The sequence below is a fragment of the Rhipicephalus sanguineus genome, chromosome 9, assembly GCF_013339695.2.
Source record: "Rhipicephalus sanguineus isolate Rsan-2018 chromosome 9, BIME_Rsan_1.4, whole genome shotgun sequence".
Taxonomy (NCBI): Eukaryota; Metazoa; Arthropoda; class Arachnida; order Ixodida; family Ixodidae; genus Rhipicephalus; species Rhipicephalus sanguineus.
Window position 1 is genome coordinate 10,726,332 of NC_051184.2, and position 25,402 is coordinate 10,751,733.

At 46.0% G+C, this 25,402-nt stretch overlaps 1 protein-coding gene across 3 annotated transcripts in view; it reads right to left on the minus strand.

Moving 5' to 3' along the window:
- LOC119404584 (phosphatidylinositol 3-kinase regulatory subunit alpha) overlaps positions 1-25,402 on the minus strand; it is a 133,399-nt gene that overhangs the window by 70,330 nt on the left and 37,667 nt on the right. For all 3 annotated transcript variants that reach the window (XM_037671132.2, XM_037671131.1, XM_037671133.2), the window contains exon 3: positions 7,677-7,890. In XM_037671132.2, coding sequence (XP_037527060.1) covers positions 7,677-7,890 — 214 coding nt within the window. The remainder of the gene's footprint in view (positions 1-7,676; positions 7,891-25,402) is intronic.

Sequence of the window (25,402 nt, forward strand, 5' to 3'; positions counted from 1 at the left end):
CCGAGCACGAAGCAGTGGGATCACAGCGCTCACAGCACGTAGAAGGTATTCAAGCTGTAAGCTGTCTGCCGAAATAGCGCGCATGCCAGCGCTCTCGACCGCGCCCTTATAGTCAAAGTTCACAGTTGCTGCTCGAGTTACGTAGTCCCTCTGCCAAGACATCCCTTCCTGCTCCTTCACCCAGCAAATGACGGGCGGGGCGCTTCCTTATGCTTGAGGAGCAATCGACGGCAGGCCTCGCAAGCGGGCTGATGTTATTCCGCGTGACGGAGATGGCCAGCTTGTTTCATCTCTGCTTTAGCGATGTTCCTTGTCAACGCTCGCGAGCTTTTACTCGCGGGTAGAACATACAATGCGCGGAGTGATTTTATCGATTTAGAGTTTATACGGAACATGACAGCGACGGTGAAAACCTGTCCTGACTGTCCATACAATTGCTAACGCAATAAAAAGTATACAAAAAACCGTCCAGGCGGGCTCGCCTTTTTCCTGGAAAGGTGCAGCATCTCCGCTGTTAAGAGTGCGTCCGTTGGAAGAATCGTACAATCCGGCGGCTTTTCCATTGGTTTCGTTCTCGCCGTCAATACCCTTCTTACAGGGGACATCTCCTCGCCCCTTATTTCTTCATAAAGCATGCGTACAATGTCACCACTAAGCGTTGAACCTATCATGATTTCACGCTTGTCGGCTTCAGTCTGTTATCTCTGCATGCGCGGTCGCAAACGCACAAAATGGAGAGAAAGTTAATCGTGCACGATAGTCGTGCAAGAGAAGCAAGAGCGGGTGGGCGGCTGCATAGAAAGCAGTATGGGAGACAATTCACAACTGTTATTTCTCGTATATGGACCAGTCGAGAGTCGACCAGTCGAAGACAAGAAACGCCAAGAAAGAATAACGCGCTCGTTGTTTTTGTTTTTTGTTGTATTTTCAGAGGATGTTAGGGGCCCTTTATAAACACAGGGCGTGCAAACATGGACAGAGGAGAGTAGTCAAGACACCAGAAACGCCGCTAACAACTGAAAAATCACGCAGCGACAGAACCGAATGTAGACACAAATATTTATCTGCGCATTCCCACGTAATATAGGCCATACCTATAAATCAAGTGCGAGTACTGGTTACGTGAGAGATAGCTGTTCACTCTCTCGACATTTCTCTTATGTCCGTGTTTCCACGCCATATCTACTTAACATGAATACCCACCAACTAGCTCAGCTATACTCTAGGTTTGCCATTCTCTTTACTTCTGTATTTATTTATCGATTTACTCGAGTAAGAAGGAAAGGAAAAAGTGTACTAACGCACCGAGATATATATATTACTTATCTATTCTATTTATTTATGCACAGTGTACTAGGTCCAAGACTCCAAGAATATGCTATCCAGCGAGTTGGGTCGTCGCCCTTTAAGGCTGGAGGACTCGGTAGCGTTAAGGTCAGGCAATACTCGTGATATCTCTGGAGAAGAAAGAGATACTACAACTTCTGGGGAGCTATTCTCGATGCGTTCATCCAAAGGAGATGTCCACAGTCCATTTCGGCAGAGCGCATTCAGTGATTCGAAAAAGCGGTGAGCCGTGATGTCACCTCGCTCTTGACCACGTCGCCGCACCGAACCCGCGAGCACATTCCTAGCGTAAGAAGAGAGTGGACAAAATGCACAGAAACAGGAACTTTTCAAGTCTTAATTTGCACATGAATGTGTCCCAGATGTTTGAGAATGATGCAGAGAACGCGTACCAACCTTACAGCTGCGTTAGACAAGCGGCTGCATTAAACCTAAATCGATGGCTAACACGATCAAAAGACATGTGCACCGAAAATCGGATCTCTGAGGGCTGCGTTCATTGCATTGAAGTGCATTCTGTCCCTATCATTTGTGTCGAAAGTGTTTGAAGGCTTCGGGATGTCATGATGGCGCTGCAGTACAAGAACCGGAAACAGGGGGCGTGCTTCTCGCTGAGCTCGCGCTATTCAGCGGCCGCAGAGATGGACAGTTGATTACATGGACACATCAAGAAGAGCTCCTCCGGCAAAGTGCTGTATTTTATTTCCAGATTCCCCGTTTGAATTAAAAGAAAAGACTAACGGCGGCGCGCCGCAATTATTGTGCGGCGGCGGCGTGATCTCTCTTGGGACTTCGGCGGCGGCGCGAGCGGCGTGACCAAAAACAGGCGGCAGTGGCGGCGGCGCGGCACGGCGGCGCACACCTCTACTCTCTTCTTACACTAGGAATGTGCTGGCGGGTTCGGTGTGGCGACGTGGTCAAGAGCGAGGTGACATCACGGCTCACCGCTTTTTCGAATCACTGAATGCGCTCTACCAAAATGGACTGTGAACACTTCCTTTGGATGAAAGCATCGAGAATAGCTCCCCAGAAGTTGTAGTATCTTTTTATTCTCCATAAATATCACGAGTATTGCCTGACCTTAAGCTGCCGCGTCCTCCAGCCTTAAAGGGCGACGACCCAACTCGCTAGATAGCATATTCTTGGAGTCTTGGAGCAAGTACACTGTGCATAAATAAATAAAATAGATAAGTAATATGTATATCTCGGTGCGTTAGTACACTTTTTCCTTTCATTCTTACTCGAGTAAATCGATAAATAAATACAGAAGTAAAGAGAATGGCAAACTTAGAATATAGCTGGGCTATGGTAGGTATTCATGTTAAGAAGACATGACGTGGAAACACGGACATATGAGAAAAGTTGAGAGAGTGAACAGCTATCTCTCACGTAGACCACTACTCGCACTTGATTGATAGGTATGGCCTCTTATGTGGGAATGCGCAGATAAATATTTTGTCTACCTTCGGTTCTGCCGCTGTGTGATTTTTCAGTTGTTAGCGGCGTTTCTGGTGTCTTGACTACTCTCCTTGCACGCCCTGTTTTTATAAAGGGCCCATAAAGGCTCTGAAAATACAACGAAAAACAAAAAATTCGGCAGATCCCACGCACCGTGAGAGTCGATGTTACGCGAAGCATGCGGAGGGACCCGCTCTTGCTTCTCTCGCACGACTATCGTGCGCGATTAACTGATTTCGCTCCATTTTGTGCGCTTGCGACCGCGCATACAGAGATAACAGACTGTAGCCGACAAGCGCGAAATCATGATAGGTTCAACGCTTAGTGCTGACATTGTCCGCGTGCTTTATTAAGAAATAAGTGGCGAGGAGATGTCCCCTGTAAGAAGGGTATTGAAGGCGAGAACGAAACCAATGGAAAAGGTGCCGGATTATATGATTCTTTCAACGGACGCACTCTTTACAGCTGTGACGATGCAGCTTTCCAGGAAAAAGGCGAGCCCGCTTCGACAGCTTTTTTGTATATCTTTATTGTGTTAGCAATTGTATGGACACTCAGGACAGGTTTTCACCGTCGCCGTCATGTTCCGTATCAACTCTAAATCGATAACATCGCTCCGCGCATTGTATGTTCTACCTGCGAGTAAAAGCTCGCGAGTGTTGGCAGGGAACATGGCTAAAGCAGAGATGAAACAAGCTGGCCATCTCCGTCACACGGAATAACATCAACCCGCGTGCGAGGCCTGCCGTCGATTGCTCCTCAAGCAGAAAGAAACGCCCCACCGGTCATTTGCTGGGCAAAAGAGCAGGAAGGGATGTCTGGGGAGAGGGACTGCGTAACTCGAGCAGCAACTGTGGACTTTGACTATAAGGACGCTGTCGAGAGCGCTGGCACGCGCGCTATTTCGGCAGACATCCCCCAGCGAACGACTCGTATACCTTCTACGCGCTGTGAGCGCTGTGAGCGCTGTGATCTCACTGCTTCGCGCTCAGACCACTGATACGACAAACTGACTGACAACTACTTCTCTCCCGGGAGCGGCCGTATTTCCATACACCAGCGTTTTGTAGAGTTAAGGGAGATCAGAGCAAAAAGAGTTAGCTGCTAGCCCTCGTTCATGTAACATTACGGCGTGTACTTATTGCATTCACTGTTTCCCCATCCCGCGCCGCGCCGCCGCCGGTCCAATGAACCCTGCGCCGTTCACGCACCGCCGCCGGAGGTGGAAACACCGACGCGCCGCCGCCGGTGATTTTGGGTCCGGCGCACATGTCTAGTTGCATCGAGTCGGAGGCGTTGACTACCCTATAGGGTTCAGGCCACAAACCTTAACAAAAGCCAAGAACTATTCCCAGCTTGGAAAGGAAGCCCCCACTCTTGTATTCAGCATGACCCTGTTTAGAGATTACCTGTATGGGACCCACTTCGAACTGCTAACCGACCACAAACCATTAACGGGACTGTCCAGCCCAGACAAGACGATTCCACTAATGGCCACTGCCCGCATTGAGCATTGGGCCCTGCTGTTGGGTAGATATCAGTATAGCCTAACCTATCGTAAGGGATCCGAAAACGTGAACGCAGATGCCTTCGGCCAACTCCCATTCCTCAGGGGCAACCCGATAAAGAACAGGACAACGCGCCCGAGCATGTATTATACGCCAAGTCTGTGAATGCAGCACCCATCAGTGCCAAAGAGTTGGCAGTTCTAACCATCCGCGATCCTATGTTGCAGCAAGTGCGAAAGTGGACCCTGCAGGGCTGGCCAAACTACTTGGCAGAGACCGAGGTGCAATTCTGGTCGTTCTTCCAGAAAAAAGTGACAGCTGACTGTGAATCAGGACCTCATTTACTGGGGACACAGAATAGTCGTGCCGTCAGCCGCTGCTGGAAGTCTTTTGAGGCTTCTGCATGAAACATATCCAGGAATGGCTGCAATGAAAAACCTGGCGCGAACCATTTTTTGGTATCCAGGGCTAGATGCCGACATTGAGAGGATGGTACGTGAATGTGAGATGTGTGCACAAACCAGTGCAATGCCTCCTGAGCAGAGTCCGGCACCATGGCCACAAACGGGCGAGAAAGGTCTTGGGTGCACATCCACTATGCAGGCCCCGTCGAAAGACACATGCTGTTGGTGGTTGTAGATGCAGAGACCAAGTGGCTAGAGGCCATATCAATGCAGAGCACGACGTCTGAATCCACTGTGGAAGCATTAAAGGCCATATTTGCCAGGTTCGGACTGCCCCATTCAGTGGTTTCAGATAATGGGCCACAATTTGTCTCAGCCGAGTTTCTGAAGTTCGTAAAGATGAACGGGATGAACCACGTGACAACAGCGCCTTACCACCTGCAATCAAATGGCCTGGCGGAACGCACGGTCTGCATTAAAGGCCTTCATAAAACTCAAGGGGGCAGCACCTATGCCACTACCGACAGACACCTATCAAGACTGGGAAGTCACCATCCAAACTGTTGTTGGGGTACCAACTACGGACCGCGCTATACTGTTGCCTCCTGAGTGCAGGTGGTGAACCGCATCCTGAAGCGTGCTCCTCTACCATACTGTTCTTTGCAGAACAGCCTGTATGGCTCAGAAGCTTCCACCGCCAGCTGAGATGGTTGCCTCCAGTGGTCACAAGCACCCAAGCTCAGATGGCGACTGTCCACGCCGGATGGCGAGCAACGTCGTCATGCAAACTAACTGCCACAGTGCACCCCAAAGGACTCTGACACGAAGCAGAGAGCGGGCGCCACATCATCTGCCACCACAGATGAAACCTCGCCCAAGCCAACCAGCATGGCTGACCCCGCTCCGGCGGGATTGCCACCCTCTTGCCACCCTGTGCCACAGCTGCAACTCCGCCGGTCCAAGAGGCTACAACGGCCACCTCAAAGGCTCAACTCGTAAAAGGGGAAGATGTACTACGCCGTGCGAGCGTGTTGTCAACGGACAACAGCAAGCATATTTCGTGACACCAGCTCGAGCGATAGCATACAGCTTATCGCCATGACGTCACCGCAGTAGCACATACAAATGAGGCACGCAAAATAAAACCTTGTTCTTGCTTGGTTACTGAGATGCTCACTCGACAACATTGACAATAGGAGTATCATTTGATGTGTCCATCAAGCACCTATTTACAGTATAACTGCAGACGTATTCATTAAGGCATGCTGTCCGATGACAGCTTAGAAATAGAACTGTTGCGTAAATTTTACGAGTAGTAATTGTCAGTAAGTTTTCCCTGCAATAGTATAGCGCTGTTTAGCAGTTCTGTTTTCAAAATAGAATTTGCTTCTATCTGCTTCTAAATGCCAGTATACGCTTCTGGTTGTTGAGTTTCTGAACGAGCGAGACCGACCTTTAACGCCATCACACAAACAATGGCAATTTTCGCGGCAATCATATAGGTTACAGGGGCAAAAATGATTTATCCTGCAAATATTTTTTTCCGGGACTATACAATTTAAGGATTTTTTTATGCCTACAAGATCTGCACATATGTTTTGTATGCTAGTAGAAGCATGCCATCAGAATTACTGCAAGTTTGCTGAGAGATCAGTGATGTTTTCTTTCGGAGAGCGTCGATCATAAAATCTCATTTTATGGTTACTGTCACTTTGAGAAATTGCTTTGCCATGTGCCACTAAGTTATAAGCCATCACATGCAACTCTACAGTAAACATTAGGCCACTATAACATTGCTAAAGTCCGGCACAGTTGTGCAAGGTTTCCTAGTTATATCAATAATTCACCTAAAATCGTTGTTTTGGTTAGAGGTTTTATGAGAAATATAAGTGTGAGGTTTATTAAATTGTTATTCTGGTTCCTGCAGCCAGGGCACACTGATTAAAATTTCTGACCATGGAGTAACAGCAGGAGCAACGTTCATTACTTTTTTTCGGTAATGGCAATGGTAAAGCGTTATCTCTTTTTGTAGGTAACGTAGGGTGTGCAACGCATTCTTTTTTTGTTAGAGTAACAAGTAGCATATTTCGTTACCTTTTTTTTGGTAATGCATACAACACTGCTTGCCACACAATGCTGTACCATTGTATAGCAGTATTACTGAGGTAACTGAAGAACACTTGGGAAGGCGTTCTAGAGCTTAAAAACTAAGAAAAATCTGTTTGAACACTGTTCTTCACTTTTTGAGATACTGTCCAACAGAGTGGCAGAGAACAGCTTTGGCAAATGTACCACGTCCATTTTTCTGCTGCAGCCTCTAATGTTGAAACATATTCAGAACAAAATAGAAAGAGTAAATTCAGATTAAATGAAATGTTCTGTTGACACATTCATGTATCTTCTGATGCCACAAACTGTGCAGAAAAATCGAGCCAATAGCACTCGTGAGATTGCTTCACAGTGCGAGAAACATTGTATATTATGAAGTACGGTATGTTGTTGGGCTACTTGGTTCAGATTCAGCAGACAAGTTTAAAGTGCGTGAAGAAGACAACACGTAAGAAAATAGAAAAACGCAAACACACAAAGCACTTCGTGTATGTGTGTGTTTTTATGTTCTTACGTGTTGTCTTCTTGAGACAGTTTAAACTTGCCTGCTAAAAATGTATATTCCTTTGTGGCAACAGACGGCCGAACAAATTTTCTGAGAGATGGTGATATGCTCTTGTGGCAGCAATCCTTCCTTGGTATCAGGCCCATAGCCAGGAATTCTTTTCGGGGCGAGGGGCCAGTTGCTGAAAACTTTGACAATTTAAGAAAAACACCCATTTTTATTATTTATTTTCGGTAAAACACCCACCTCCATCAAAATTTCAAGGGGGGGGGGGGGGCTACGGGCCTCCTTGTTACACATGTAGCAAAGTGTTTAAAAGAGTTATTTAATATGCAAATGACGTACCTTGCTCGGAGTATCCACTGTCATCCAGAGCTCCTGTGGGGCGTGCATAGGCAGCCGGCAGGTAGCCTTGAGCCCCAGTGCGGAGGCTGCAGCCCAGCAGCCAGCCAGGCTGCACCTGTTGCTGAGGCCAGACACGAAATCGCTCACCAGCCGTCACTGACAGCTCATCCGGGCGACGTGCCTGGTAGGAACAGACCGCTACCCAGCACTCCATCTGTGCATGTTAGGTATGCTATGTTGCATAACATATCTGGCAGTAGGGTGCTTTGAATGCACTTAAGTATGGCCACGTGCTTCATGCAAGCTGCCTACGTTTAAATTACCAAGGCCTATGCTAAATGTGCACTTTTGATCGAACTGACAGATAAAGTATGGCTCATCCAGACAACAAAAAAGTGACAAGGAAATTGTGGATTCAGCAGAGGCACTGTGTAAGATGATGATGATATATAATGTTTCTTGGTGCAAGGGCCATGTGATGGCCAAAGAGTGCCGCGACAAGATAGCCAAAGTGAACAATGGTTGTGTTAAGCAGCAGTAGAGGGGCCTAAAATTCCCCGCGCTAAAGGCGGGTAAAACATATAAGTAATAAAATCATGAGAGTGACGTGAAACATGCGCATAGAGAATGAATGACAAGTGGTCGTCATGATAAAAGAATTAGGATATGGTGTGAGCACGAGTACCTCCTCAAGGCCTTTGAGGCCAAAGGCAGGGAGGCAGGTGCTTCTCTAATGTAGCTCCCGTAGCAATGACCTCTTTTCAGAGGTCGTGCTACGGATTGGCTGGATATGTGATGTGAAAGCTATGGACTTCTTTTAAAAACGCGAACAGTGACTGATGTTTAAAAACCGGTTCCCTACCGATGAACATTGATGGGTAAGTGAGTGACTTTCTGCCACAAAACTAGGTTTTATATTATAGCATTGTAAAGTTTGTTTCCAACTTTTTGTCAAAGCAGTAACATAAAAAAGGTTGAAGGGACTGATAATAAATTCATTATTGCAACTGTCCGTAACAGTGTAACAAAAAAACCTACTAGCCACAGAGTCTAATGAACAGTCTTAACACAAAAATGCCACAGAATATTTTCGTCACAATTTTTCTGGCTGAAGCCTAGACAAAATTATAAGCTGAAGAAATGCTTACATTTCTGGCAGTTTTTCGTGATCAACTGTGACTTTTTTTTTTACTTTTTTAATGCCTTTTTTAAATTCAGTAATGCTAAATGTAATGCATTTACCTTTACCAGTAAACAATGGAACGTGACCAGTTATCTTGCTGATGACACATCATGTAGGAGGAATAAATAACGCCATAGCACTAGAAAGATGGGTCATGACAGATGACAGAACGTGCACTATCAACTGAATTTATTTCAGAGTGCCAGGTATTCAATCGAAGCTTCTATTGACTGACCCGTGAAGCTGGTGATGGTGGTGTTCAAAAAACCCTCCTCACCCATAAAATGCTCCTCACGCAGAGCTAGTGTGCACCAAGTAAATAATAAATAAAACCAAATAAATTTTCTTTCCAGAGTTGGGATTTGAACCAGGGCCCCTCCGGTCTGAAAGCAAGTGCCTTGACCACTTGGCCACATGCCCATGCTTGCCCAATGTGAACTAAACTGAAGCATACGAATGCGTTCTACTGACAATGCGGTCCGTCACATGGCCTCTTTTCAAATTTCGCAGGCTTTCTTTACAACGCGGAAAAAATAACACGCGAGACGTATCGAACAGGAAACAATTCAGTCCGTGGTTTCTAAGAGTGCTCTAGAGCTCAGTGTTCATATTTTGGGTTTTCAGCCAATAATTAAAAAGTTAGGTAATCAAAAATAATTAACTAATTAGTTTAGGGGAAAATAAAAAATAGCCTGAGTATCTATAGGCTAGTGCGAGTTGTATACGTTTGGTACAATTTGCCTCTGAAGTGCCTTTCATTTACAGTCTTGGCTCAAGTTATGTGGGACAACCTGTATAAGTTAATGTTGTTCATAGTGCAATAGCGCAAAAAACACAGGGACACAGGCAAGACAGACGATACAGGCGCTAACTTTCAACTGACGTTTATTTTTTCAGAAACACACATATATACATACAGACAAACAATTGGTCATGCGCAGTGACTCCGTCCGACAGCAAAAACAAAAAATTCAAAAAGACAAAAAATTCTCACTTTCCAAGTCACAGCCCTGAGACCAGCAAATCTATTTCCTTATCCGACAGGGATAAAGATGGGTGGCTTATGCATTTATCTTTGAACCGTGAAATGAAGAACGCTTCGGCTACCTCTCTAGTTGTTTGATCGCCGTTCTGAAATAATATGGCTGTGTCATCAAAACACGGGGTACATTTGCACTCTGCGCAGTGAAGGGACAGGTGGCTACTTGGCCTGCATTTCAACGAAGAATGGTGTTCACGAAGGCGAACGTTTACGCACCGTCCAGATTGCCCAACATACGTGCGACCACATGACATTGGTAATTGGTAAACAACACCCTTCTTATTGCATTCTACAAACTTCATGGTATGGCGCATGTCACATTTCCCAGCCAAGTCAGCTCTTCCTTTGTTGTACATACGCTCAACCGCTGGGCACACACGGCTAAGTTTGCTTTTAGCGGAACATATTACCTTCACATTGTATTTTCTGCCAATCTTTTTTAAGCGATGCGAGAAGGTATGGACATATGGAATGACAGCCATTTTCATCTTTTCTGGTTCACATGCTTTTTTCGATTCATTTGGGGATTTAAAATACTTTACTGCTTTCTCGCACGTTGCGAGCAATGACGAGGACGGGAAACCTGCTTGTTTCAATCGAGCAACCTGGCCTTCAAGACTCTGCCTCATCAAGTGGTGGCACGTCTTCGACAGTGCAGACTTGTCTCTTTTCTTCAGAAGATGCTGCATTCCCTTACCATTGAGGATCCATTCGTTATTTCGAATTCTGAAGCTCTTGTTTCATTTTTGTCGTCATCCAAATCGAAGGATTAACTGGATTTAGTGTGGACGTAGAAGATCTCTACTATTCCTTGCCACAGGACCAGTTGATGCAGTACGTTAAGGAAACTATCACTCAAGACAATGATGAGGTTGCCTTCAGGAATTTTTCCGGGATGCCCGTCCAATCGTTTTTGGAATTACTGTTGTTTTACCTTCACAACACATTTGTCGGTTTTAATGGTCAAGTGTTCATTCAGAAGTCGGGAGTTTCCATTGGCTCAAAGGTTGCTCCGGTTTTAAGCTCCATTTTCTTAGCTAAATTAGACCAGAAAATTGAAGCGAAGTTACCTGGTAGCGTAAAGAGAATATTTCGTTTCGTTGACGATTATTTGGTTCTTGGCAGATGTTCGCAGGTGGACAACCTTAAAGATACAGTTATATCGCTCTTCAAGAAGCATGGTGATGGTTTAAACTTTACATGTGAACTGCCTACGGGTAACAAACTGCAGTTTTTAGACGTGACCTTATCTTTTGATGCGGACCACACGTGTTACATGTATGCACCAAGATCTGAAAAACCACTTTTGAATTTCAGATCTTCCCACACAAAACTTGTTAAGAACAGCATTGCTTTTTCTTGTTTCAAGTCTGCACTGTCGAAGACGTGCCACCACTTGATGAGGCAGAGTCTTGAAGGCCAGGTTGCTCGATTGAAACAAGCAGGTTTCCCGTCCTCGTCATTGCTCGCAACGTGCGAGAAAGCAGTAAAGTATTTTAAATCCCCAAATGAATCGAAAAAAGCATGTGAACCAGAAAAGATGAAAATGGCTGTCATTCCATATGTCCATACCTTCTCGCATCGCTTAAAAAAGATTGGCAGAAAATACAATGTGAAGGTAATATGTTCCGCTAAAAGCAAACTTAGCCGTGTGTGCCCAGCGGTTGAGCGTATGTACAACAAAGGAAGAGCTGACTTGGCTGGGAAATGTGACATGCGCCATACCATGAAGTTTGTAGAATGCAATAAGAAGGGTGTTGTTTACCAATTACCAATGTCATGTGGTCGCACGTATGTTGGGCAATCTGGACGGTGCGTAAACGTTCGCCTTCGTGAACACCATTCTTCGTTGAAATGCAGGCCAAGTAGCCACCTGTCCCTTCACTGCGCAGAGTGCAAATGTACCCCGTGTTTTGATGACACAGCCATATTATTTCAGAACGGCGATCAAACAACTAGAGAGGTAGCCGAAGCGTTCTTCATTTCATGGTTCAAAGATAAATGCATAAGCCACCCATCTTTATCCCTGTCGGATAAGGAAATAGATTTGCTGGTCTCAGGGCTGTGACTGGGAAAGTGAGAATTTTTTGTCTTTTTGAATTTTTTGTTTTTGCTGTCGGACGGAGTCACTGCGCATGACCAATTGTTTGTCTGTATGTATATATGTGTGTTTCTGAAAAAATAAACGTCAGTTGAAAGTTAGCGCCTGTATCGTCTGTCTTGCCTGTGTCCCTGTGTTTTTTGCGCTATTGCACTATGAATTCGTACCAACTAGCTCGGCTTTCCGTACTACTGTAATGTTGTTCCTTCCCGGCATGAAGCCTGTATAGGGCCTTTTTGCAGAGCAGTTTCAAGCACCGGCATGGCTCTGAGGTAGAATACTGGGCTCCCACGCAGCGGACCCAGGTTCGAACCTCGTTCCATACCGGATATTTTTTCTTTAGTTTTTTTTTTTCTTATTTCGCGCGATAGTGGTTACGGACACCGGCAGCGGAGGACAACTACGGCGAGAAAAACGGCCCTTGTAGTGATCTCATAACAGCTTTCGCCGTAAAAACAAAAGGGAAGCAGTACACTTGCTATCAGTGCTTTATTGAAATATTTCGTGCTGGCAGACTAAAAGCGATCTGCTGGACAATGCTCAAGGTCGACATCAGGAATTGCACATTTCAGGAAAATTCCAACTTTGAGAAAATTAAATTCCTAAGGCGCATTTCAATGGTCACACAATAGTCCTTTCGTTGGGCTGTTTTAGACGCTGGAAAGAACATGAAAGACGCCATCCCGATTCAACCCAAAAACAGCATTCTGGGGATGGCCGTTAACTATAATAAAACTGAACGCTTATGTCTGCAAGGAGCACTGCACAATGAAGAAGAAAGAAAGAACGAAAGAAAGAAAGAAAGAAAAGCAGTAGGTCAGGCATGTCCACATCAAGCTTCGCTTGCACCTATTTCCCTGACAGGAGAAGGGCTCCTGAATTTTTTTTTTAATACTGGCACCATAAATATGCAGAAATATACAATGAACTCATCTACATAGCTAAGATTACCACACTCGCAAACCAGCATTTTCCAGATGGGCGGCTTCTTTTCGGCTCAGAACAATCGACAGGGCACTGACGCAGTTGGCACCTGTTTCTGCTATCAAACATGTTTCAACAATTTCCCGCGTGCCCTTATCCATGTTTCTATACATGACAGCACAGTTTTTAAATAGTGGTTCATATCCGCAATCATCACAATGCACTGACATATGACCATCCTGATAACAGTTCCATAGTGCGAATATAAAATTTTTTGAATATGAATCAAGCACGAATACACAGCTTCAAATACAAATCAAATAATCAAGGTGATTCTTTTTTTGCTAGTAATCTTTTATTTTACTATATATTTATGTTGAAAACAGTACAACTGTAAGCTAGAGGCACAAAACCTGTTATAGCACAAAAGAATATCCCCACCTGTACTTGCCGGAAGCGTATGACTGTGTAAATAGTTGAGCTTGGGTTTAATTCCCATGGTGACCGAACTTTCTTTTTTCATGCAGTAGCACTAAATTAGAAAAAAAAAAGCGTTTGTATCTGCCATGGTGGCAGATACAAACGTTTTAGTACGTAGATACAAACGTGGCAGATAAAATCACGTTTTAGTGGTCCGCATCGCGTTAGCACACTTCAAATCACCCACCTGAAAGCGGTGTTTCTCACGTCACTGTTTTCATGCCTAACATTGCCCACCTTTACTGCACGGCGGCGTGAAAGATTCGGGCATCCGGCAACATCACATGCATGCAGCATTTTGTCGAACTTTCTGTCAGAGCGACTTTCACGAGTGCACAAAACACACGCGGCAGTACGCAATACCAAAACTACCACTGAGACGCGACCGCGTGAGTGAAGCAGGGTGCCAAGCGAAGCACAGTTCAGCGAAAACAGAACCTTTGAACCACGCATGCCGTTCCCCATGACAACGCCAAGGAGGTTCATTTTTTTGTGAATCAAACAGAAATGAACAAGCAGCATTTTATTACGTCTCTTAATGCATGGAAGGTTCTTTTTTTATTGTAGCTAGTTTGATTACGAGTGATTAATTGTAGTCGAATTCTCTCACGTCATCGGCATCATTTCCAAAATGTGCCGCTCGTGGCGCTCATCGTGTGATACATTTAGCTTAATTTCTCGGTAAGTAGGGCACTGCTGTTGATAATATTGCCATTTTAGACGTTGTCATACATTGAGCTTTCACTCTGACATAAATTGTTATTTGCCTTTAGTGTCCCTTTAAAGCACTCCCACTTTGTCTCTGTTCTGCGCCGGCAACATTTCAGTGCATAATAGACACTGTACTTTTGGGACTGAAATGGCAGTCTTGTTTGGTACACCTCAGCAATGTGGTAGTCTTCTCCGCTACATCCGAGGAGCACATAAAGCGTCTATGGCCAGTGTTAAAGGCAGTCCATTTGGCAGATATGACAAGCCACAGAAATGCCAGTTCGGTTTCTAAGAACTTCGACTTCTTTGACACGTTGTCAGTGCTCAAGGTGTTTGCACCTATCCTAATAAGAGAGCAACTGTTGCAAGGTTCCCAGTGCCAACAGACAAAAAGTCAGTAAGGCGATTTCTTGGCCTATGTGCTTATTATAGGCGATTTATTAGGAATTTCTGAAAGATTGCAGAACCATTAACAAACTTACGATAGAAGATGTACCCTTCCAATGGCAAAACGAACAGCATAGCGCATACGATGAATTAAGAAAACGAACACAAAAGCCTTCAACCCTTGCCTATTTTGATGAGACAGCCAACACAGAAATACACGTGGACGCCAGTAACATCGGCTTCGGTTCCATCCTTGTACAGTGGCAAAATGGTGAAGAACAGGTTATAGCTTATGCCAGCCAGACTATCAAAAGTGGAGATAAACTATTCAGCAACTGAAAAAGAATGCCTTGCTGTCATCTGGGCGATAAGTAAATTTTGGCCTTACCTATACGGTAGACTATTCAAAGCAGTCAGTAATCATTATGCCCTGTTGGCTGGAGAACTTCAATTACCCATCTGGAGAGAGATGGAGCCTCAGACTACAAGAATATGACATAACTGTGGTATACAGACATCGAAGGAAGCACACCGGTGTCTGTTTGCCACGGGCATCACCAGACACAGCATAATCAGAAGAGGGCTTCCTGTTTGTGAGCATTGTAGAAACCTAAAATTGCCGAATGTCAACATGCTGACGAAGAACTGCTACCCCTCATTAAATACCTTGAAGGATTCAACATCCAAGTACCCCATAATTTTTTGTAGAGGTCTCGCATCATTGCGCTCTACACAAGAAGCTTCACGCCAAATCACAAGAATTTCTTGCTTGTCGTTTCTGCAACTATGCAGCGAAAAATTCTGCACAGTATACAACATACAATTTGCAATAGAACGCCTCCCGCTTAAAATAAGTCCAGGTCCAGATGGAATCAGCGCTAAACTTCTAAAGCTAACCAAGCATCATTCAGCCTACTTACTTTCACTAATATTTCAGCAATCCATCGAAATAGGATGCGTACCAGAAGACTGGAAGTCAGCGTTCATAATACCAATATTTGAATTAGGTGAAAGTTCCCTTCCAAGCAACTACAGGCCCATCTCATTAACCTCAATTAGCTGCAAGTTACTGAAACATATAATACACAAACATATCATAATACACTTAAACAACAACAACCTACTTCTCATTAACCAGCAGGGCTTTCCCAAAAACCTGTCCAGCCAAACTCAACTCTTCGAATTAGTAACTGATCTTCATCGATCACTGCACTCATCACTGTATGTCGACGCAATGTTTATCGATTTTTCTGAGGCATTTGACTGTGTCCTTCACAATCGTTTGATTTTAAAAATACGCAATCTCCAACTTGATCAGAAAACAACACAATGGATTGAACAGTTTTTAAAAAACCGCAAACAGTTTGTCAAAATACAAAATCGTATCTCGAATAGTGAATGCGTAATATCAGGGTACCACAGGGGTCAGTGTTGGGCCCACTTTTATTTTCAATCTACATCAATGACATAGCAACTGACATAAATGCATCATAGATTGTTTGCAGATGACTGTGCGATATACAAAGAAATATCACTCCCTGCCGACATTACTCATCTACAGTCTGCCCTCAGTAAACTAACGGACTGGTGTTCCATACGGCAAATGCAAATTAACATAGATAAAACAAAGCACGTTAAGTTTAGCACGACAATTAATTCTCAGACCAATTCGTACACAATTAAAAATATCACAATTGACTCAGTTTCGACATTCAAATATTTAGGTATATTATTTAATTCGACCTTATCCAGGAATGACCATATATAGAGTACACAACTTCGAAGGCCTTAAAGGGGTGGTGCCGCCAAATTTGTGGCTTGCGCACTCTTTGCTGTAAGCGCTTCCTATAGCTCCAGGAAGCATGATGCACGCACCAAGATTCATGTATTCTCGCTAAATAATTTAATATCGTCTTTTGATGTGGACAACTTTCGGTTTCGGTTTCTGGGCGCTGAGGTTGGGCAGTGACGTAGAAGTGTAGGAGGCGTGGTCACGTGACCACACAAGGCTGTGACGCACTTAGCCAGGAAGCGATCGAAACTCGGCGAGTGATGTAGCAACCGATGCTTTGCCGGTATTATAGTGAACTCGAATATATTCTAGTTCACTACAGCCGGTACGTACATTGCGGAAGTGGCGGAGGTCCGGAGGTCACTCACGTTACTAAGCAGATTTGGTGTGATGTCACTAAAACTTTCGTTGCCTATCCTACAGATCTACGTCAGTGTTGGCGCGCTAGCGATGGGTTTCAATCGGGAGAATGGGCATTTAGGTACACTTTGGCAGTGAATTAAAATATATTCTAAACGTTTGCTGTGTCCGACCCTTCATAATAATAATATCTGGGGTTTAACGTCCCAAAACCACGATATGATTATGAGAGACGCCGTAGTGGAGGGCTCCGGAAATTTCGACCACCTGGGGTTCTTTAACGTGCACCTAAATCTAAGAACACGGGCCTCAGACATTTTCGCCTCCATCGAAAATGCAGCCGCCGCGGCCGGGATTCGATCCCGCGACCTTCGGGTCAGCAGTCGAGCGCCATAACCACTAGACCACCGTGGCGGGGCGTGTCCGACCCTTCATGTGGAATGCCCTTGTATACAAAGGAAACCCACAACAGGCTTGTTATAGCCTCGAAATTTGATGGCACCACCCCTTTAAGGAAGCTCAGACTCCTGAAGCGGCGCCTCCATCTTACGAACCATGACACCAGGTTATTAGCATATAACTCGCTCATCCGGCCTTCGTTAAAATACGCATCGATAATTTCGCATCGAAACGCATTGGAACCACCTCAAATTGGTACAAAACAAAGCAGCCCGGTTCATCCTGTCATCTTACTCGCGATTTCAAAGTGTCACAAACCTAAAAAACACCCTCAATATGCATTCACTCACTGTGCGCCGAACACTTGCCCAGTTATCCTACTTTCACATCCTCTACCATATCAGCACGTCATTTTCACGATCTCATATTTTTCCAGCGCACCACATCTCGTCTAGGCTAGGCCACGCTTATAAAGTCAAACCAATTTTTTCTCATACTGAAAAATACCGTAATTCACCTCTTGCACAATCAATAGATCAATGGAATTCACTTCCATCTAGCATTGCAACTATCAAGGATTACCAATCTTTTCAGTCAGCGCTCCACTCGTTTCTCGAGCATTATAATACTTTTTAAAAGATAACTTCATTATATTTTTTAGTTTTTTTTTTGTTTTTGTGTTTCACTGCATGTGATGTTGATTGCGTTCATTTCAGAAACTAAACAAACCTAAAAGTTACAATCCTGATGGTATCGTTATATTGTGGAATGTTGTTGTGTTTGCATTGTATTTGTAGTATTTCCTTTTTCAATTGCTGTATGCCTGAATTGTGAATGTATCTTTTACTCCTTCGTAATCCCACCCCTATGTAAAGCCCTCCGGGTGCTTAGGGTATCCAAATAAATAAATAAATAAAAAACCTCATCTCGCCATTTGGATGAGTCGGACATTTGCTAGAATTACTCTGAATTATTACTGGCCTAGACTGTTGGCTTCAGTACAGCCCTATGTTAAGACTTGGCACGAGTGTCAAAGGCGAAAAACACCATGTGTCAAACCTTCAGGCCTTCCACAGCCCATAGACCCACCAAAAGTGCCGTTTCAACAAGTTGGAATGAACCTCCTTGGGCCCCACCTCTTCACTAGGCAAAAAGTGGACTGTAGTTGCAACGGTTTACTTGACCAGCTAGGCTGAAATGGATTACTTGAACCGTGGAACAGCGACTGAAGTTGCCAAATTCTCTGTACTCAGCATAGTTCTCAGGCAGGTATTCCAACCATTGTTATCAAAGATTGCGGAACAGCCTTCCTGGCAGAACTTGTACAGTGCCTGCTGACTATGACTTGTACTGTCCATAGAAAAACCACCGTTTATCCCCGTCAAAGCAATGGTCCCACAGAACGTCCGAACAGAACTATAGCCGACATGCTCCCTATGTATGCCGATGTCGAGCATAAGAAGTTGGATGAAATTTTACCCTGTCGCACCGCACCAGTGGCGGCCAGCCGGCCCGAGAAAAAGACGACGAGCGCCGGTGGCTTGTGGCGCGAGGCAGTTAGGATGCTTGGGTGCTTTTGGTTGGCTGGACGACACGGCCGCTACTCGGCTTCGGCCTCTCGCTTCCTTCCTCGGCCGTACGCCTTCGTCTCCTCAACAAAGCAGCGATGACGGCACGGCCTCGTCTGCCACCGTGACACCTCCCTGCTCAACAACGCTATGTCACCTATGCCTACAATACCGCTGTGCAAGAGACCACTAAAGCCACGCCACTTGAGCCATTATACGGTTGTTCAGTTACCACAACATTAGGTGCTATGTTGCCAATAGACAACGATGCTTATCCGCAGATGCAATCATGACTACAAACATTCAATGCAAGTGTTGCGAACCAAGCGAAACGCGGACAGCCCTGTTATGACAAGCGAAGCCAGCCGGAGTGCACCTACTAGCCCTGCAAGCATGAGCTCTTGACTGAGGGGCTGGTGCATGTGACAGATGAAGAAAGCGACGTTAGAAGCCAGCGGCTCATGAGATTGACAGACTTTTGTTTCTCTTAGGACTCCTGTGCTTCTATTCTATCCCTGGTGTTATGATCGGACTTCACGGCTTCATGCCGCTGGATCGTGGAAGTAATTTGGTGGCATCTGCTCTGCTTTCTGCATTGGCAACGTTCCCTGAAATGCACCAGATGCGGCAACAACACTGCAATTGTGTCCTGAACCCTTCAAGGCTGTCAGTTCCCTCGTCAATCGCTTTGGACACACTCGGCTGAGTTTGACGGTTTTATGCCTGGAGATGAACTATTTGCAGTCGAGGCTGCTCGGAGGAAGCAGTCACTTGTGTGCTGCTTTGTTCAGCATTCTGCGAGATGCACCGGACAATTAGCTGAGCGCCTCAGATTCCTCATCGGGCACCTTCCCCACACTACACAGTGTCTTTGTGGCTTTGTGACCCGACCGGCAGCTGGTTGTTACCTGCGCCGGCGACGCTGTCGAGGCAAGGAAAGACTGCACCTGACAATGCGGCCAGCTTCCAGGAATGTGCGCCGCCGTGATCCCTTCAATGTGTGTATGGTACCTTGTGGCTTTGTGACCCGACCGGTAGCTGGCCGTCACCTGCGCCAGCAACGCTATCGAAGAGAGGAAAGGCTGAACCTGACAACTAGACCAGCTTTCAAGAATGTGCGCCGCCGTGATCCCTTCTTTTTGTGCATAGTGCCCTATTGCGTCTCCTGTTCACCTCCTGTCGTGCCAGGCACGCCACTTCTTTCTTTCCTGGGGTGTGAAGGAGGCGGTGCTTTAAAATTCCTTTGGAGGCGGAGATGAAGACGTGTTCATTGGACTATCCTGGACTCAATGATTTTCTTCAACAAAGACTCTGGGGAAGACCAAGGCTTTATAACACGAGTGTCGAGACGCTCCAAAGACGACGCTACCACACGCTACCAAATCGTCATGTAAATAAACATTCTTGTAATCACCTCCGCGGCTACTGATCTCGACTTCTCCCTGAGGCCTGGCTGCTCCCCGGTCCTATGGGCAATCCCCGACCACATCACTGGGCACAAGTTCGCCTCTTAATAAACAGTGTTTATTATAAATACTTGTTAGCAGGGGTGAGATGGCTGAAATTGAATTGGGAGCAGTTTTTGGAGCAGCAAAATTTCGATTTTGGAGCAGAACCTTCATTTGGAGCAGCTAGCGGCATTTAATACGTTGTCTTAGGAGCTTGAAAAAAACATGGCTGATCCCTCTGTCATAGGAATCGGTACAACACGAAAGTGAAACGTGTCTTCACAGACGTAGTTGAGCATTTGTTGCGCATTCTTTCGCCATAAGGACAAAGGAATGAATGCTGCAGCACAAATTGTAATGTCACGCGAAGAACGGCAAGCAGCTGGAAACTTGCAACACGCTGCTCAAGCAGAAAGGACACATGGAACGACCATAACATGATGAGAGCGAACTAACTGTCACATTTGTAACTTATTTCTGCGTGAGCACCACGGTCCTTTCGCAAAAGCGGCCGCTGCAGTGAGCCAAGTGACCTTTGTGCTCTCAACGCGAGACATACAAACCACCACGATCACGAGATAAGCGCACGCACGAGCGACCACGCCCTGTAGACGTGGGCGCTCGTCACAACGCGACGACCTTTAAAGCGCACTCTTCGAGCCATTCGCGCCATCTCGCTAGTAATAACGAAAACACGCTGTAACAATGATCTCTGAGTACAGCCACCGGCAAATGGTGTATATAAATAGCTCGCCGTTAGCAATGCGAAGAACGTGCCGTCAGTGGCCGAATCGTTTCGCACTGCGGAGCGAAGGGTCGTAAGTTCGATTCCCGGTGACGGAACTTTTTCTTCAGTTTTTTTTTTTCTTTGTCCACTGTTAGTCTTTATATTTTACGTCATATCCGTGACGGAAATATGTCAGTGGAGCCGTGGTGGACCCCAGCATAAAACACTTTCGTGTTAGAACAAATTTTTAGCAACTTAGGGAACAAGTACATATGTTAATTGGGTTAGAATGCACATAAGATTGAAAGAGCCTTTGGAGAAAGTTTTTTTAACAGATTGTCGCCAGGTATGAATTACACTACCTTTTTACATACCATGCGACCTATCTAGCCCGTATAGAAGACATATTAAATAATTGAAAAAAGGTTCCGGAAACTAGGTTCCCCTCGAACATCTGAGATGAACATAGTTTCCTAGAATAAACGTAGAAAAAGATACGATTGCACAATAATTGTAGTTACATAGAAGTAGGCCTTTGCTTAACTAAGATCAGTGATATGACTTATAATATTACTGCTTTGGCTTTTTGTACTTCTGCTTTGTCTGCTTCTTTAGCTTTTCAAGCTTCCCAAGAGCTTCCTGTAGGCGCGTTCAGGTATACCTGCTCGGCTACACAGTTGGCATAAAGTCAAAATAAAGTGATGTGACGTGATGTGATGTGACGCTTTTAACAGACTACAAAAGCACGCTGCACCGCCTTTTGCTGCCACCTCGTGCGGGACCACCTTCAAGAGTCTGTGTCCCTGTTGTTACGACCAGGAATTAGCGGCATCCCAACGCTTTTATCAGACTGGTGCAACTCGGTTCCAGCGGGTCACGTGAATGGTAGCTGGCCCCCGCCGGAGTGCCCGTTAGCCCATCTTTTGCAGAGAGGAAGGTGCGTCCGTACTAGAGAGAACAGGGGTTTATTTACAGAGGCATGATGAGAAATATCAAGAGAGAGATTTTTTACACCAAGTCTCCGGCTTATAAAGCCCCAAGTCCGACAAACCTCAGGCACTCAAAACCGATGTCCGTAGCTCCCGCAAATCCGGTGACTTGCCATCACGGCGTCCGGCCTCAAGAATGGAGGCAATGAGTCACACAATACACAAGCCACATCCCAACGACCCCAAGGCGAGGATGAGAGTCCGAAAGGGTAGGGGGGGGGGGTAGTGTCGCTGACCTCGAGGACGGAGGACGTAGACGGACGGCTCCCCCAAACTCGCACATTCTGTCATGTCTGCGTCCGGAATAAGGAATGCAGAGGTTTGATGGGAAACTCAAGGTAGGCGCTGTCCCATGCCGAGTGCACCCGATAGAGTCGTCCGAGGCCTCCCCTTTGTTCCAGTCAGAACCTGTCTGCGGCTGCAGGATCCATGCCTGCCTGCCCATGCAGGCATCAGCTCCCGAAACATGCCGCGCTCCGTGCCTTGCTCCAAGCACCGGCCTATAAGGGGAACCCTTATGAGTGATAAGTGTGACTGACATCAGCACGCATCATGACGCCAGCCACCTTGTGCTCCAAAGCCAATAGTAACACTGTGTCTTCCTCTAGTCCGTGTCCAGCGCTACCCTTCCAAGTATGAATTTCCAACTCGCCCAAGAAACAGCACTCCTATATACATTAATTGCTAATGGGGGTAAAACGGGAGCGGGTTGCATTCGTCCTGGCCGCTCACAGATTCGAAAGATGTTCTTCATGGAACCCCTGGGTTCCGTCGAATCCAGTTTGAGAACCCACGCGCTCGAGCACTGCGGAGACGCATCGCATGCAGGACTGTAGTTGACGTCGTCTTGACACAAAAAGATAGTTGCCCCCAGCAAACGCGCGCGTAGGTGACCGCACGTCGCAGCCTCGACACGAAAACCGCAGCGACCGGAGAAACATGCTACGCACAATAAATATCAGGGTAAACCCCGCGGCGCACGCCACTCGATAGCTTTCGACAGTAGCACCAGAACACAGTCTAGCGAGTAGAAGCAGCATGCTCAGGGCATGGCAGCACGTTTTTGGCAACTCAGCCTTTTTACAGCAAAAGCTGTTATGAGATCACAACAAGGGCCGTTTTTGGCACCATAGTTGTCCGCCGCCGCCTGTATCCATAACCACTATGGATACTAAGAAAACCACTAAGAAAGAAAACTAACAGACAGACAGACAATGAACTTTATTGTGGTCCTGAGGGGTGACTCGGAAAGCCCCCTTACGGAGGAGGAGCCACCGCGGGCAACTCCCATGTTGGGACGGGCAGGCCATGCCTGACCGCCACATCGCGGGCCCTCTTGACGGCCCGTACCTGAACGGTGAGGTCGGAGCTCTTGAGTGCCTTCTGCCACTCTTCTTCCGTGGTCAGACGATCGTGCTGCTGTAACGAGGGACACCGCCAGAGCATGTGTTCTAAAGTGCAGAAAGCATCTCCACAATCTGGACAATCAGGCTCGAATGAGTCCGCGTACCTGCTGACCCTAGCTAGGCTGGGATAGGACCCAGCCTGCAGCATGCGAAAGGTGGAACACTGAGGCCTGGAGAGCTTGGTGTGCGGCGGGGGATATACCCTCCTGCCGAGCTTATAGTGCTTCGTGACCTCGTTGAACGCGTGGAGCGAGTCCTTGTGGAGCCTCGCGAAATAAGAAAAAATATCCGGGATGGAACGAGGTTCGAACCTGGACCCTCTGCATTGCAGCCCAGTATTCTACCTCAGAGCCATGCCGGTGCTTAACTGCTTTGCGAAAAGACCCTATCAGGCTTCATATAGGGAAGAAACCACATTAACATATGTAAAGTACTGTGGTAGAAGAGTAAAATAACAACTAGGCGTCACACAATGCGAATTCTATAAACAGGCGTCACACGATGCGACTTGCACAACGAGTGCGTTGTTGAATGCTTCCAACCCATTACAATGGGCTCTGCTATAATTCTTCATCGTCATCAGCCACAGCATCAACAATGTGCACATAATGCCTTACAGGTGTTTAGCGGGTACCAAGGTTCTCCGCAGATCAGTGACGAAAAATTGCATAGTGGCTGCTTCCCTACTTCACAAAAATTATGATGATTTATAGCATAGTGGGTTCCTCGCAAGTGCACTTCTATTGGTTGCCAAGGAAGCCCATAAGGCTCCCATGGTCCATTTCCTCAGGGTCTCAATAAAGTTCTTTCCCTGTCTCTCTCTCTCTTTCTCACGTTAACGTATGTTATAAAGCGTGGTGGGAGATTTAAATAACGCCGAACGTCACACAATGCGAATTAATTAACTAGTGGGTCATTTAAAGCTTCCAACCCATTACAAAGGGCTCAGCCATAATTCTTCATCGTCATCAACCATCACAAAAATATTGATTTGTGGCGTAGTGGGTAGGTTGCTAGTGTACTTGTATTAGTAGCCACGATAGAGTTTATAACGGGCTCTAGAAATGCCGCTCTTCCAGCTTTCGCTGTGACTGTGCTGCGCCTTCTGCGCAGGCCTGGCATTTTAAATGCAAAGCATTTCTTAGCGAACCTCAGGCACTTTGGACGTTTCTATCTTCAGGGAAACAGCCAAATTCAGGGGGCTGAAGACAAAACAGCCCTGGAAGACGCTCAACTACCATCCACTCGTTCACGTGGTCCGCAACGTGAACCGCGTGGATTGCGCAAAAACCTGGGTCAGTGCTTCCTACAATAACTCTGCCGAGGGGACCACACCCCTCATCATTGCCGGTGAATTGAACGTTGATTTATCAAAACCCAACAACACCTGCTTCTTACACTGCAAGAAAGACGGCTTGGATGTGAACAGGGCATCACAAGACCTCGTTGCCAGGTCCAGGACAGGAGGCATCATAGATCATTTCTTCGTAAGAGGCATCCACAATTTCCACCAGATGTACTATAACTTGCACTTCACTACTCTTAGACCCCTCGTAGCCGCGATCACGAATGGATTCGATAACAAGTCCTGTCCAGATGCTGGTGCTCACTGAACACGATGATGATGACCTTGTTCAAGAACTGTTAAAAACCCCTTCCACACATTCACACAAGTTCGTGAAATGTGCCTGCGTTGTCCGTCATAGGGGACAAGTACAATCCTAACAACTGAAATGCAACTGTAACAACTGTAACTGTGAGTGTAATGTACGTGCAGGGCGCCTGCGCGTGCCACTCGGCTGTGTATATATCTAGAGAAATTTTTCTGAAGAAAGCTTAGTTGTGCATAGCTTCTTTTCTGTGCATCTGTGTTCCTTCTTTGTCCTGTTCGAATCCGTGCCATCCAATATTGAAGAAACTACATATCAGCTTTCCGCATCTGGTGTTGGTAACACCCATGTTGCTGTTGGCATGGCTGCGCAACTGTAAACAACTGGTTATATAATACATGTGCGACTATTCTACACATATGTGTCTGTGTGTATACCATTTGCACATTTCTCTAGCGCCATTCCGTCACGTTTTGCCCAATGTGAAAAACTACGCCAGTCACTTTCCCGTGCATGCTTCGCATAACATCGATTCCCTCGGTACGTGGGATCTGCCGAATGTTTTTTTTCCATACTGATCGAAGCTGATGTGGGCATAA